At 35.8% G+C, this 16182-nt stretch overlaps 1 protein-coding gene across 2 annotated transcripts in view; it reads right to left on the bottom strand.

The window, feature by feature from the left end:
• Window positions 1-16182, bottom strand: part of LOC126297736 (rab GTPase-activating protein 1-like) — a 153683-nt gene that overhangs the window by 20989 nt on the left and 116512 nt on the right. For both annotated transcript variants that reach the window (XM_049988884.1, XM_049988883.1), the window contains exons 13-15: window positions 10987-11161; window positions 9101-9207; window positions 8243-8326 (exon numbers count right to left, since the gene is read on the bottom strand). In XM_049988884.1, the coding sequence (XP_049844841.1) occupies window positions 8243-8326; window positions 9101-9207; window positions 10987-11161 (366 nt within the window). The remainder of the gene's footprint in view (window positions 1-8242; window positions 8327-9100; window positions 9208-10986; window positions 11162-16182) is intronic.

Genomic DNA, 16182 nt, shown 5'->3' with positions numbered 1-16182 from the left:
TCCCCATCTTTTCAGTGGTAAAATGGCCCACTGGATAACCCATTAAAGACTCAACATAGATCAAACAGGAAGAGGGTGTAAAGCACTGCAAAAAAGAAGCAAAATACAAACAATAAATGGTCCCAGCTCAAGATGTGCAACATCGAGCACTGTGCAAGAACCACACAATCGCAGTTATGTGATCATGGTTTTGTACTGAAAACTGGGAGATCCGTGTCCAAAATTCCGCTGTGCCCCCCCCCCCCCCCTTTCCTTTTTTTCCCCACAAAATTATTAACTTTCCATCTGGTCACTGACGTGTTTGTTCTCCTTTTGTAGTCTTGGAAATTGCGATACTATGCATTGGTTATAGAATATGACTCATTTGGTAAGAACATATTAACATCGCAATTAAACATTATGCATATTGACAGCAGGTGACATGCCACATAGACCTTGCACAGAAATGAAAACAACATACAATTGTGTGTAAAATATGTTACAACAAAGGAATTAAATAGGCAAAACATCCAAAAGGGAATGCAAGAGTAATAATGGGTGGTATTTTGTACATCTGGAGGTCCCTTCCTTACACCTCACAGTTGCAAACAGATGTTACACCACAACACAGACACAAATTTGAATATGACGAAAAGATACGTCAATGACCAGATGGACAGTTCACCTTCTGTTTTCAAAGTTCAGAAAACCTGCTTCCTGTTTTCATCCTTGATCTGTGTTCAGTTTTTGATATTCTACCCACTAGGTCACCTTACCACTAAATGGGGTGAAGGGAAGTTTCCCTTGTGAGTGCAAAGTTGTTAAAAAAAACATCAGGAATGAAAATTCACCTCCAACAGACTAGTAAGTAATGACGGACATCCAAGAAGGCAACCACTGGCTAGACTATAACTTGGAAATGCACAGCAACTTCTCATTTTTACAGAGTTTATGCATATTATATAACAAATGACAACTGCAAGGTGATTAGTGTATTGCATGTACCTGTAAGTGTGGCACAACACATGGCACTAGAACAGCCCACTTATTTCTAATAATCTTTTTATGCCATGAGTCATTAATAATAACGTCAATGATTTGGGTGAATGTCGCTGTATGGAAAACACTTTTCTTGAGATGTACCTGAACACTTTTGATGACATAATGTGTAATTAAGTTTTTGGAGATTACATGCCCTTTTGATATGTGATTGTGCCTAATATGCAAATTATTGTTTTGTATATGGATTCTGACAATTAGATTTGCCACACTGAGTGGTAGTCATGTTACTACGCACATCCATAATCACTCCAAGTTACTAATTTTTCGAGGGGAAAATGATGGATGGAGCAGTCTTTTTTTTCTTGTGAACACTAAATGAAATGGAATTATTGTATGGCATAGTTTTGTACTACATTCCTCACTGGCAAATCTCACGTGGCATGTCATTCACAAAAAAGCATGGCTATATTTTGTTAAGGGGACTCACATTTAATAGTTTGGTATTTTACTGGCTTTCTCTTGTAGATTATATAGACACATACAGGAAAATTTCGTGTAAATGATAAAGCAAACAATAAAACGAGATCTGCTATTTTTAGCAACATAAAGTGTCTCCACAGATGATAGAGAGATTGACGGGCTTTATGATGAGATAAAAGAAATTATTAGGATTGTTACAGAAGAGAAAATTTAATTTATGGGTAACTGGAATTCAATAGTATAAAAAGGAAGAGAACAAAAAATAGTAGGAGAATATGGAGCGGCTAGAATTTTGTACAGAGCATAATTTAATCATAACTAACATTTGGTTTATGAATTGTGATGAAGGTTGTAATGTGGAAGAGAATGGAGAAACTGGAAGGTTTCAGATTGATTATGTAACAGCAAGATGGAGACTTGGAAACCATATTTTAAACTCTGAGACATTTCCAGGGACCCATGTGGAATCTGACCATGATTTACTGCTTATGCACTGTAGATTTAAACTGAAGAAATTGCAAAATTGTAGGAAATTAAGGAGGTGGCATATGAATATTTTGAAACATCCAGAAGTCATTGAGAGTTTCAAAGGGAGCATTAGGCAATGACTGACTGAAACAGGAAAGGAAGATGGTAGAAGATGAATGGGTAGCTTTGAGAGATGAAATAGCAAACACAGCAGAGGATCAAAGAGATACAAAATGGTTAAGCAGGAATGGCTGAAGAACAAATGCAAGGCTCTAGAAAATTGTATAACTAGGGAACAGTTGAAGGAGTACATAGAGGGTTATACAATGGAAATAGGGGACTGATGACCCTGTCGTTTAGTCCGCTTATGCCCAAAAATACGAACAACAAGGGAAATGAATCTGAGGGCAATATTATAGAAACACAATACAAAGCAGATGATAATGAATGATATGATACTGCAAGAACTTGACAGAGCACTGAAAGACATCAGTCTAAACTAGACACCTGGAGTAGATGAAATTTCCATGGAATTTCTCAGATCTTTGGGAGAGCCAGCTATGACAAAACTATTCCACCTGATGTGCATGATGAAGAAGAAGGTTAAATACCCTCAGACTTCAAGAAGAATGTAATAATTCCTATTCCAAAGATGTCATGGGAAGACAAGTGTTAATTTTACCAAAATTTCAGTTTAGTAAGTCATGGCTGCAAAGTACTGACACCAATTATTTATGCAAGGATGGAAAAACTGGTAGAAGCCTACCTTGGAGAAGATGAGTTTGTGTTCCAGAGAATGTAAGAACATGTGAGGCTATACTGATCCAACGACTTATCTTAGAAGGTAGGTTAAAGAAGGGCAAACCTACATTTATGGAGTTTTTACACAGAGAAACAGCTTTTAATAATGTTGACTGAAATACACTCTTCAAAATTCAGAAGGTAGAAGGGGTAAAATAAAGAGAGCAAAAGGTTATTTACATTTTGTACAGAAACCAGACAACAGCTATAACAGTCAAAGGGCATGAAACAGAAGGGAGTGAGACAAAGTTGTAGACTTGGAAACCATATTTTAAACTCCGAGACATTTATAGGGACCTATGTGGAGTCTGACCATGATTTACTGCTTATGCACTGTAGATTTAAACTGAAGAAACTGCAAAACAGTAGAAAATTAAGGAGGTGGCACATGAATAGCCCTGAAGTTATTCAATTTGTACACTGAGCATCAGTAAAGATACCAAAGAAAAATCTGGAGAAGGAACTTAAGTTCAAGGAGAAATTTTTTTTCTGAAGACACTGATTCTATCACAGACAGTAAAGGACATGGAAGAGCAGGTGAATGGTATGAACAGTGTCTTGAAAGGAGGATATAAAATGAATATCAAAAAAGGAAAACAAGGCTAATGGAATGCAGTCGTATTAAATCAGACAATGCTGGGGGATTTAGATTAGGAAATGAGACACTAAAAGTAGTAGATGAGTTTTGCCATTTGGGCAGCAAAATAACTTATGATGGCTAAAGTAGGTAAGATAAAAAATTCAGACTGGTAATAGCAAGAAAAGCATTCCCGAAAAAGGCGAATTTATTAACATCTATGAAGGGCATTCAATAGCAACACATTTCTTTCTGGAAGCACATTGGCTTTATTCAGGATTCCAATACACCATTTATTTCTCACTCTCTTGGCTACAAAACCCCATTTTTCAATATGATCTCCATTCAATGCAATGGCCTTACACCACCATACTGGGAGGGCTTGTATGCCCATATGGTGCGACTCTACTGGTCAACATTGGAGCCAACATCTTACTGCATCAATAACGTCTCTCCCCATCATCCATGTACTGCTTCCAGCAGAGCACATCTTTCATTGGGCCAAACAGATGGAAGTCAGAAGGTGCAAGGTCTGGGCTATAGGGCTGATGAGGAAGGACAGTCCAATGAAGCTTTGTGAGCTGCTCTCAGGTTTGCAAACTTGTGCGAGGCCTTGTGTTGTCATGGAGAAGAAGTTCATTTTCATTTTTTGTGGTGTCGAACATGGTGAAGTCTTTTCTTCAATTTCCTGAGGGTAGCACAATATACTTCAGAGTTGATCATTGCACCATGAGGGCAGACTCAAACAGAGTAACCCTTTCTGAGTCCCAGAAGACCACCAACATGACTTTACCAGCTGAGGGTGCGGCTTTGAACTTTTTCGTCGTAGGATAGATGGTATTGTGCCGCTCCGTGTATTGGTATTTTGTTTCCAGTTCAAAGTGATGAACCCATGTTTCACTGCCTGTGACGATGTTTGACAAAAAATTTACACTATTAGCCTTGCAATGTGCAAACAATCCTGCACAGATGGTCCTTTGTTGCTCTTTATGGTCTTCTGTTAGGTGATAAGGAACCCGGCGGGCATAGATCTTCAAGTATCACAGTTGGCGAATGAGTGTGTCAACACTACCAACAGAGATGTCCAATTTTGCAATGAGGTGTTTGTTTGTGATCCATGGAACACCTTGAATGAGTGTGTAAACTCATTCCAACACTGCAGGAGTCACAACTGTGTGTGGCTAGTCAGCTCAAGGAATATCGGACAGGTTTGTGCAACCCTGTTGCGATAAAGACACACGAGTTACCCCAGGTCTCACTGTGCTTCTGTTCACTGCCAGATCTCCACAGGCATTCTTAAAGTGCCTATGAATATTTGCGATGCTCTCATTTTCCACTAAATAAATTCAAATAAATCTCTCTGCTAGGAATGCATGTCTGTTACAGGTGCCATTTTGAAGGTGACATATGGAGCCACAACCTATCAAAACTTCATGAAATTGCAGGGGCTGAAGCGGGAATATTCCATGGTGTACCACAGAAAATTCTGCACTGTTCCAACAGAAATGGGCTGAGAAAACAATGTGTCGAACTACTTATTGAATACCCCTCATAATAAAAATTTAAGCGTTAAGAAATCTTTTCTAAAGATATTTGCCTGGAGTGGAGCAGTTCAGCAAAGAAAAGAATAGAAGCTTTTGAAATGTGGTGCTACAGAAGAAAGCTGAAGATTAGATGGGTAGCTGGCATAACTAATTAGGAGGTACTGAACAGAATTTGGGAGAAAAGAAATCTGTGGCACAGCTTGACTAAAAGAAGGGATCAATTGATAGGACACATATTGAGACATTAAGGAATTATTAATTTGGTACTGACTTGTAGAGGGAGACCAAGAGACGAATACAGTAAGTCGATTCAAATGAATGTAGGTTGCAGTAGTTTTTTGTAAATAAAGAGGCTTGCACAGGATAGACCAGCACTGAGAGCTGCAGGAGACCAGGCTGCAGACTGAAGACGATGACAATGACAAAAAATGTTAAATTGATGGCTTTTACGAGATGTCACAGAATTTGGCGTTTTTTCCTGTTCTCTTGTAAAAATGTTATATATCTCTGGGCAGCATTTTACCAATATTGGTAACCGATAGTCATTTAATGTCGAAATTGGATTTTACCTTTTTTTCTCAATGCTGAGAATTGTATACAATCTTAAAATACCAGTTGACTTGCTGCATAAAAACTACGGCTCTTGATGTGACACCCAACAAAAACACCCTACTTCCAACGATCACCATTCTGGTAACAGTTTTTTTGTTGACTTGACATTTCTTGACACTTTTTCAAAAGCTATTGAGGGTAAAAAAAAAAAAAAAAAAGAAAAATTAAGAGAGCTTTAACATGGTGCATTGGTCATAGCACAAATACATGTGTATGAAAAATATCAACTATGGCACTTTAGTTGTGTAAACATGTAACTCATGGCATCTGATCACCTTTCAACCTAAACTAAGCCCCAATCTACATAACAGATCACACTGTACCACACATATCAATTACAAAATAATAAAAATAATACTGAATAAATATTTATTGAAATGAACATTCTCACTGTTCTGTTTATTCTCAAAAACCAGTTTGCATCACGTCATGCGTCCTGGCTCTGATTGGCTGACAAAAGCAAACCGAGCAGGTGCCATGTTGATTTATGTGTTTGTGCTGCATTTGGTGATTTTCATGTTTGTACTTGTGTACTCCAAAAATATGCAATCCCCAGATAGATGTTTTGTTGCGGAAAAATATCAAGAAATCTGATGACACACACTTAAACACTGCCTGCATTCCAAGTTGAAAGTAAATATTGTTTCATTATTACTTCTAATCAAATTATGTGACTAGGGAGTATCATCACAGTCATGTGACTGGATTTGTGATTTCCTGTCAGAAAGATCCCAGTTTGTAATAACTGTTAGAAAGTCACTGAGTAAAACACAAGTAATATCTGGCACCTGCAAGGAAGTGTTCAGTCCCTCTGCTGTTCCTGATCCACATAAATGATTTAGGAGACCATCTGAGCAGCCCTCTTAGTTTGTTTGCAGATGATGCTATCATTTACAATCTTGTGAAGTCATCAGGTGGTCCAAATCAATTGCAAAATGATTTAGACAAGATGCCTGTATGGTGTGGAATGAGTCAATTGATTATAAATAATGAAAAGTGTGAAGTCATTCACACGAATACTAAAAGAAATCTGCAAAATTTCAGTCCCACGATGAATCACACAAATATAAAGGCTATGAATTCAACTAAATACTTAGGGATTACAATTATGAATAAATTGAGCTGGAATGATCACATAAATAATATTGTGGGGAAACTGAACCAAGGACTGTTACTACACTTAGGAGGTACAACAGGTCTACAAAAGAAACTGCCTACACTATGCTTGTCTGTCCTCTTCCAGAATACAGTTGCACAGTGTGGGATCCACATCGGATAGGATTGACAGGGAACATCGTAAAAGTTCAAAGAAGGTGAGCTCATTTTGTATTATCATGAAATAGGGGGAGAGTGCCACTGATATGATACTGAATTGGGGTGGCTATCATTAAAACAAAAGCGTTTTTCACTTCTCATGAAATTTCAATCACAAACATTATTCTCCAAATGCACAAATATTTTGTTGGGCCCACCTACATAAGGAAAAATGATTCATAATAAGAGAAATCAGAGCTCGCACAGTAAGATTAAATGTTCATTCTTATTGTATATTGTTTGAGAGTGGAACAGTACAATTATGAATTGCATACTAATCATGTAGATGTACAAGACATATCCAGAAACTAAGTATGGCTTTGGAAAAAAAAAACAAAAACTCAAAAACACGTTTTCAAACCAAAATTTAGTTTTAAAAGAAGGAGCATTTCGTAAAGAATTTTTCTAGGTAGTTGCCACCACTGTTTTGCCATAGTGGGATACAAAACTTTCTGTGCCACTTCATAGAAGGATGCCACCACTGAAGACAGCCGCTGCTGAACATTGTTTTTTCAGTCTTTTCTACTTGTTGAGTTCCTTCCCAGGTGTGAAACCATCAATGCATTACAATAATGTGAAACACTTACAAAACTAGGGTTGAAATGCTCAGTCAATGCATTGCACTGCTTCATGACAACACATCCCCATTCTGCTGTTGTCACTCAAAACCTTATTCAACAATTCAGTTGGGAACAGTTTAGTCACCCACCACACAGCCCTGATTCCATACCTTCTAACTAGCATTTATTCTTGAACTTTAAGTGTGATTTTGGGGGAAGGTGCTTTGACAGTGATGACGATGCACAAAAAAATGATGTTGAGCAGTGGCTGTCTTCACTGGCGAAATCTTTCTACGAAGAAGGTATAGAAAAGTTGGTTTCCTGCTATGACCTGTGTCTGAACAATGGTGGCAACTATGTGCAAAAATAGTTTAAGAAAAGGTCTCTCTTGTAAAAATTAATTTTGGTTGAAAAAATCTCATAGATGTAGACTATGCTAAAATCAGAGGTATTAGTTCATGACAACTGAAAACAACACGACTGTAAAGAATAAGAAAATTCTGTTATCAGTCATAATGTTGATGAATAAAGATTTTATTTATTTATACTTATGCTTAAGGGAATCTTCAGATAATGGCATACATTTAATGTGCTTTGTATACTGATGCAACAATATGAAGCAGAGAAGAACTGTGTTAATTTGTATGGTAAATCATACAATGAAAATTTTTAATTACAGTGGGTCAAAATCTCTAAGAAAAGGACATAAAGTATAATCAGGTAACTAAAACAAACATTAAAAACAACTGAATCTCCAAATTACAAGTCAATAAAATTTAGAGTGAAGCACATGAGGCACGTGTTTTGCAAATATTATAGTGAGTATCTTCTAAAGTTAATAATGTATACACTACTGAAAAAGAACAAAATGTAACAGTAGTTTCATTCATTATGCTGTGCATTACCTGTTTATATTCCGTAATGATTGTATTATTTCTGCAGCTTTCATTTTCAGCTCTTTGTACTTCACGTTGCAGCATTTCTTTAATCTAGAGAAAAAATGAAAAGTAGAATGAAGAGCAATAAAAGCAGTAAAACAATATAATGATTTCTTTGGTAAATACAACACAATTTCTTCTCTGATGATAAAAACTGGTTTCTAAAAATCTGTATTGAGCTGGCAAGCCAGGTACTTGACATTACAATGAATTCAGCATTTACATTTAGAGTTGTGATAATGATGCATTTCTTGCTACTGTGTCAACTTTATTGTTTGTGTACAGTGACATGATGGCCAAATTGCCACACACCTCATGTTTGATGAAGCAGTTTGTTACAGTATTGTTCTTTTCCAATCCGATGCAGCTATTTCTCTTGATGGAAAATAGCTGGGGAACATGGAATGTAATATGACCATGCACTCTGTCCACTACATCTATAAACTGCTGTCCCATGATTTCATTTATAATACAATAACTGACAATCTGTAACTTCAAAATTGTACTACTACCTAACTCATCATTTTTAGATACGCGTAAATAGTTACTAATAACAAATGACACATTATGACATAATATGATCTATAAAAATGTCATACTTGCTGTTATTTTGAAGATTTGGCTCTGTTATTTTCCCTGTATATATCCACATCTCCACTATCAAAAAATATGTTAGCTCTCTCAATCCCAACACGTTCCGCCAGCTTCCTATATTTGGTTTTGACAGCCCAATTTATCTTCAGCTTTCACATATAGAATGCTTTTACGACTAATTAAATATGAGAAAAGTGAAACAGATACAGGAAACAAATGAGCTGTACACACCTGCAATGTTTCTTCTTCGAGGCTTCTCTTTTCTTCCTCAGAACGTTGCAGGGAAGCCTGCAGAAATTCAAGTCGACTTGCATAACTCTTTTCAGCTTCTTGGGCTTCTGTTGAACACAAAATTTGAAACATAATTAATTAATGAGGCTATAAGACACTAACAAAAGGTCACAGTTGAATTATAATGTACACAGAAGTATGAAACTGCTGGAAGATTAAACTACCCCCCCCCCCCCCCCCCTCTCTCTCTCTCTCTCTCTCTCTCTCTCTCTCTCTCTCTGTCTGTGTGTGTGTGTGTTTGACTCAGCAAGTAACATACCTCATTTTCGACAATAACTCTGTAAAACAGACAATATGGCTTAGCATTTTTTCATGTCAACAAGGCATTGCCAGGACTGAAAAAAGTGATAACTCACAGAAAAAATATCTTATGACCAACATAGAATTGAGCTTTGGTCTCAGGATTTGTAGACTTCTCCTTACCCACTCAGTCACCAAGTCACATATTTAATCTAATTGAATGATACATATCTCATAGCCAAATTTGTAAACCAATTCAATTACAGCAACTATTTCATAGGTTTAAGAGCCCATATAAATACAAAAATAAAACACATACACAAAATAAAATGCAAATAATAGAGAAAACATTTAAGCCAAATCTTTCACTCCAGCAAACACAATGAAAGTCATACATGCAAAATTATGAGGATCACTCTGATAGTTGAGAAAAGAAGCTACTTCCACTCTTTCAACATGTAGCCCTTCAAACCACATATTCAAGAATCAATATCAAGTGTATTTGGAAATGTTGTTCAGGATCTCTTTATAGGTGGAAACATTTACTTTCTATGAATCAATATAATTCCCACATATGGTATATCTCTTCTTTCTCATACAGAAAAGTAACACAGGTCCTGATCTGACTGGTAGGCTTGATGCAAAATTGTATGGTTTCAGAAACCTTTCCATTGTTTTCATTGCCCCAAGAACAAGCAAATTGTGATGATGGAGCAGCATTCAATGTAGACTCATCTTTATCCACCCCTACTAGAAACATGACATTCTTGAAACTTTCACTGTGATCAATGTTTCACAGAATATGGGGGTAAGGCAATTAATTAAATGAGGGATAAGACAAAAGTTTCTAAAATTTGTTAAATTGCTTTATCATGGTATAAGGAAAATACTTTGCAAACACATCAGGAGAAGAAAACAACTATTCAGAGAACTGGGAAACACACTGCAGAGGGACTTTTAGTGTAAGTCTTGGAATATGTAAAATATACTGGTGATGATTTTGGCCATTTACCACTACCTCCATTTTTTGAAATTATTTATGTAAAAAATTCCAAATTGTGTTTACAGCAACTTTTGGGTTATCAATTTACTTATTACTTATTAAGAAAGGAAATGAAAGATCAGTGTACCAGAATAAGGCAAAGGAAATTAAACTACTTAAATAGGTTTTCCATACATAATCTACATAAGGTTATAATTCATCTGCAAACAAACACACATATTAATTCTTATTGTTAGTCATGAAAAACAATGCCAGAAAGAAAAACAAGCAACCTTGTGTAGCTTTACACATTATTTGCCAGTCATGGTTTATTGGAACTGTTACTACCAAAAAATTATTATCTCTTAGAAACAACAAGCCATACTGCCAAAGTTTAAAATCACAGCATCTGTATCCTTTTCACACACAACAGACCATGAACAGAAGAAGTAAGAAAAAATACTGTACAGCTTTGGCTGCAACAACATCAAAACAAATGCCTTAAAATACATATATACTGCAGGAACAATTATGGAGAATAGCAACTAGCTGCAATTAGAAACTCTATATTATGAACAATATGAAATGATGCACTGTCACTTACCTTTTTCAGATATGAATTCCTGTTCATACTTTTTTAGCTTTTTTACTTTCAGACTTGTAGCTAGTTTCATTATATTTTTGGCAACTTCTTCAGAACGACATTTCTTTGGGAGGGAAACTCTGAAATACTTAAGTGTCGTCTCAAAATCAAGCGTGAGTAATTCCTTCTTACAAACCTATTAAGGAAGAATGTAACTAGTAATGACACTTTGAAACTAATTTTAATGTCAGATATAATATTGCATATTTGCTAAATAACAAGATAATACACACTAATGGTGAGATTTATAATTAGCAAATTGAAATCATTTCTGCTTGAGAATTTCTACTCCATAAATTAATTTCTAGGTAGACAAAATATCTGAACAAGTGCCAATAGGAATTATTAATACGCATTAAAGATTCATGTAAATTGCCTGTATGCAGCCACATTTTCACTGTGTTCATTATATTTGTGAGCCTGTTGACACATTCACACCAAAGATATAAACTACAAAATATGCAAATATAACTAGAGTAAACTAAACCAAGATTTTTTTTAAAGTGTCAAAATCTGAATGATACACCAACATCAATTGTTATATTACTTTGAAATTCATTATACACTAATTGCCAGATGCGACTGAACAGTAGTTTATGTTCTACTAATACCAAAACACGTTTTTAAATGTTGATTCAATGCGTATGATCTAACAAATAACTCCCATTATGTATCATAGGATTAATTTCCATCACAAAATATAATAGTAATTTGTGAAAGTATGTTGGATGAATGACTAGTGATTCAATACGGTCACACATTTTTCCTGGTTCTCAGATGATAAAGTTATTCTCTGCTGCATACAGGACAGTAACAAAAAACAAAATTTATGTGCTCTTAATATTAGCAAAATAATGGGCAGAGAGAACCAAAAATGTCAATATATGCAGTAAACATGCAACAAATTTCTGTCAAATATCAATTTGATTCTATTATGATTTTCATTCCTCTTTGCAGTTACAGGTAAAATTTTACATACAAAGAAATTATGAAATGTATATATCGATAACAGGTTATTTTAAATTAGACAAAATTTCATGAAACAGACATAGGCCAAAAAATGTGCCTTGATCTGCAATAGCATTGAATTATACAGTTTTTGAATGTGTCTTAGAATAACAACACTTCAGATATATTTTGTCCAAGACTATAGTCCCGATTTACTAGATACTGAATGAGTGCTATGGATGTGCCTCTGATCAATAAAATTTGAGACATGTTCAACAGCCAACATATTAGGAGAATGTACAAGCCAGTGAAGTAGCAGCAACTCCTGAGCAGAACATTACCTGCAATGTGTTGAAAAGTATTTTGTGGTATGACACTGAATAATGAAGTGTGGGACATGGCAATCACCTCTTTCTCATCTCAGATATACTTCAGCACCAGTTAGCTCTAAACTGAAGTAAGATTCAAAGGATTTAATGGCAGTTGGTATGGTACAATCTATAATGACAACTAGATATTAGTGGGGGCACTACTGGTTGTGTGTCAGTGGCATCATGTACAAGGAATTAATATCACAAAGTCCACAGTGCAGCATACACTGAAATCCACAAGAGGCACATAATAAAAATGCTGTTGCAGTGCTGCATTATTGTGTGTACCAAGAGGAAGTTCAATGGTCCGGTACTGTCAGACAAGTAAAGTACTTGTCCAAACGACGGAGTGAAGTTTGATGTGCTACTGAGAGTAAAATAATATTAAAATTTTGCACTCGTTTATTATTATAAGCAGTTTTTTACTGTAAATGTTCAAAGATGTTGCAGTGTTTGAAGTAAAGAGGAGAATAGCAAACAAAACCACTGGAACTCACAACTTGTGTAGTCAATCATGTCAAATTTTCTCAGTTTTGCACCTCATCATAAATTACAACTATATAGTACCAAGACCCGGATTTGATGAAAAATGCAATGTACCCCAAGGAAGTGTTACAGGATCACTACTTTTTGCAATATATATTGCAATATACATAAATAACATAGCAGAGAATTTCGGAAGTTCCACGAGGCTTTTCACGGATGATGCTATGGTATACATGTAAGTCGCAATGCTAGAAAATTGTAGCAAAATGCAAGAAGACATGCAAAGGATTGAGAATTGGTGTAGTTGACTCTCAAAATAAACAAACGTAATGCGCTGCACACACATAGGCAGAAAGACCAATTATTGTGTGACTGCACAATTGTATATCACTGGGAGCAGCCACATGCATTGAATATCTAAGAGTATGTGCACAGAGTGATTTAAAAAACAAAGATCAGATAAAACTAATTGTAGGTAAGGCAGATGTCATACCTGAGAGTCACTGGAATAATCCTCAGGAAGTGTAGCACGGCAACAAAGGAGGCAGCTTACAAAACACTGGTTCTACAAATAACTGAATATTGCTCAGCAGTCTGGGATCCCTCCCATATAGAACTGACAGAGCAAACAGAGAAGATCCAAAGAAGACCAGCGCATGTCATTACAGGTTCATTTAGTAAGTTTGAAAGCATCACAGAGATGCTCAGCCAACTCAAGTGGCAAATACTGAAAGAGAGGCGTTCTGCATCACAGTGTGGTTTACTGTTAAATGTCTAAGAGTGTACTTTCCTAGAAGATTCAACCTACATATTGCTTCCTCCTATGTATACCTCACAAAAAGACCAAGAACGTTAAATTAGAGAGATTCAATCTCACACACAGTCACACCGCAACTGTTCTTCCCATGGACCATACACAACTGGAACAGATGGGGGAAATGACAGTAGTATACACAAAGTACCCTCTGTTACAAACCGTATGGTGGTTCACAGAGTATAGCTGTAGATATACAAATAACAAAGTTTAGTAAATATAGTGTGGATAAGAATTTAGTTATACAATATAATCAAGGTACATGCATTATGCATAGTATAGAAAACAGAAAAAAATTCAGGGGTGGAATTGTAACAAATGAAGCCATTCCACCTTGCTACGTTTCAGTCACACTAATAATCACATATAATTCACGAGAACACAGAACACTCTGAGGGTTAATGGGCATTAACAAGCATCAGCAATTCTGCTGTGGTCTGTGACAAGTTGTGTGGAGTCATATTACTCACTATCCAAATTATATTTCTGGTATGCAGAGTTGGGGCCTCAAGAGTTTGCTACTACTGTCCATCACAATAACAAAATTTGGCGGAGGCATGGCAACATTTGGCAGTGGTTATACTGAGAACTATTAGACATTGATGTCTTAAATAAAAGTTTACTCTTTTGAATTAAAGGCCATGTCTGATGATCCAGTGTGAATAACATTATAGTGACCTTTATCTATATGAAATTTCAGACTGCCAAACTCATTACTCATTAGGTATCACACTGACCTGGTGTGGTTCTAGTTTACATACTTTTGACAATATAACAAATGTGAAATGTTCACTGTCTCATATCTATTGTATTCTCCTTTGCAGCCATAATACTGTTCCACCCCATAAATAATTTCCTCTCATTACCTGAAGCCTATTCTGTTTAACATTCATACCTTTGTCCACTGACTGCACAAAACTAAATTTGCTGCAGTCGGCTATTTGACTTCACAATAAATATTGAATATTTTGTGATAAAAAATGATTTTAGGAGCACTGTCTAGGTTGCCTGCCCCCTTCTCATGATCACATCACTTCCCTGGTGATTTAAAATATACTTATCTACTAGCTTCAACAGAGGTGTTCACTTGGCTGAATAACTGCTGCACGGTTCTCAGTCATACACTACACACCTCAGCTGCTCTCAAATGGCAAATGGCAAATGGCAACAACAGGACAGAAACCATGCGCTGATGCTTCATTCACTTCCAACCCTCTTTTGAAAAAGATATACATACAGTAAACCACAGCTCTTGCTTGTTTGGATAACACTTGGCACTTTTCCTCATGTCACTAGTAACAAATACCATGAAAACAACACAGCTATCAAATCACAAGCACTACAGTGAAAATAACCTCTGAAAGTTCAACGCATGCTCATGGAACACCACAAATGATGGAATTTTGGCTGCAGCTTTATGTGGTATACTTTGTCTTGCTACTGTGCATTTTCGCTCCACCCGCCTCCTTCGCTGTTCTGGACTGCAGCACATCAGCCATCAAGGTAAATATAGCCTGCTGACTTGAGAATCCATTTTAGTTTTCAAAATACTTGACAGAAGCATGTTTAAGCCAGTGCAGGAAAGTACCATTATGAAAAGATTCATTATTAAGTTCAGCTAACAAAAATTTTATTATTTTACTGCTGATTTGTGTTTAAATGTAAAATATTTACATAGGCCCAGTACTAAATAAGTGTTCAAACATTAAATATAAACAACTGGCAGAAAAAAGCTCAACTGACTGCAGTCTTGAGGACATCTTTGAACAGTTTATTATCTACCTTCAAACAAATATCTCAACATTTTACGCAGTTTTCCTGTCTTGTGTTTTCTACAGTTATCCAAATAGTTGTTATCTAGTTGCTTGAATGACTTGTTTCTTCCTGAAAGTGAATCTAGTAATGTGATTTAACCCTCTCATTGTCAATTAGTTACTTAGTATCATGTTCCATGGATCATTTGTATAATTAATTGTAATTATATGGAAGTAATAATTTTACATTCGTACCATTGTGAGTTAATAATTCATATCCATCACCTTTTACGCATTATAAAATTAGAAGTTCTTCTGCAGAATAGAAGGGGTTGTCAAGGAGAAACTTTTTCAGCTTATTTTCCAATTTGTGTCAGACATTTTACATCATTGGGCAAGTGATCAAAAATTTTGGTGGTGTAATTGCATACAGTTTGTTGTGCTAAAGACAACCTTAATGCAGAGTAATGAATGTCATTTTTTCTCCTGGTATTGTAATTACATACACAATTTTTCTTTTGAACTGCAATGGATGATTTACAATAAAAAAATACTTCATAAGGGAATAAATATACTGATCATTGGTGAGCAGCACATATTATTCTTACAGTACACTTTTGAGCAATGAACATCTTCTTTCCTAAAGTTGAATTACCCCACAATGTTATTCCATATAACATTATTGAATGAAAATATGCTAAATATATATATATTTACCGATTTGTCTCTCAAATTCTTTGATATATCTTCTTCGAAAGTACAAATTCTCAGAACAGTCAAAAAC

The sequence above is a fragment of the Schistocerca gregaria genome, chromosome X (assembly GCF_023897955.1).
Source record: "Schistocerca gregaria isolate iqSchGreg1 chromosome X, iqSchGreg1.2, whole genome shotgun sequence".
NCBI lineage: Eukaryota > Metazoa > Arthropoda > Insecta > Orthoptera > Acrididae > Schistocerca > Schistocerca gregaria.
Note: the sequence above shows the minus strand (reverse complement) of the source record. Positions and strands in the feature narration are given on the sequence as shown.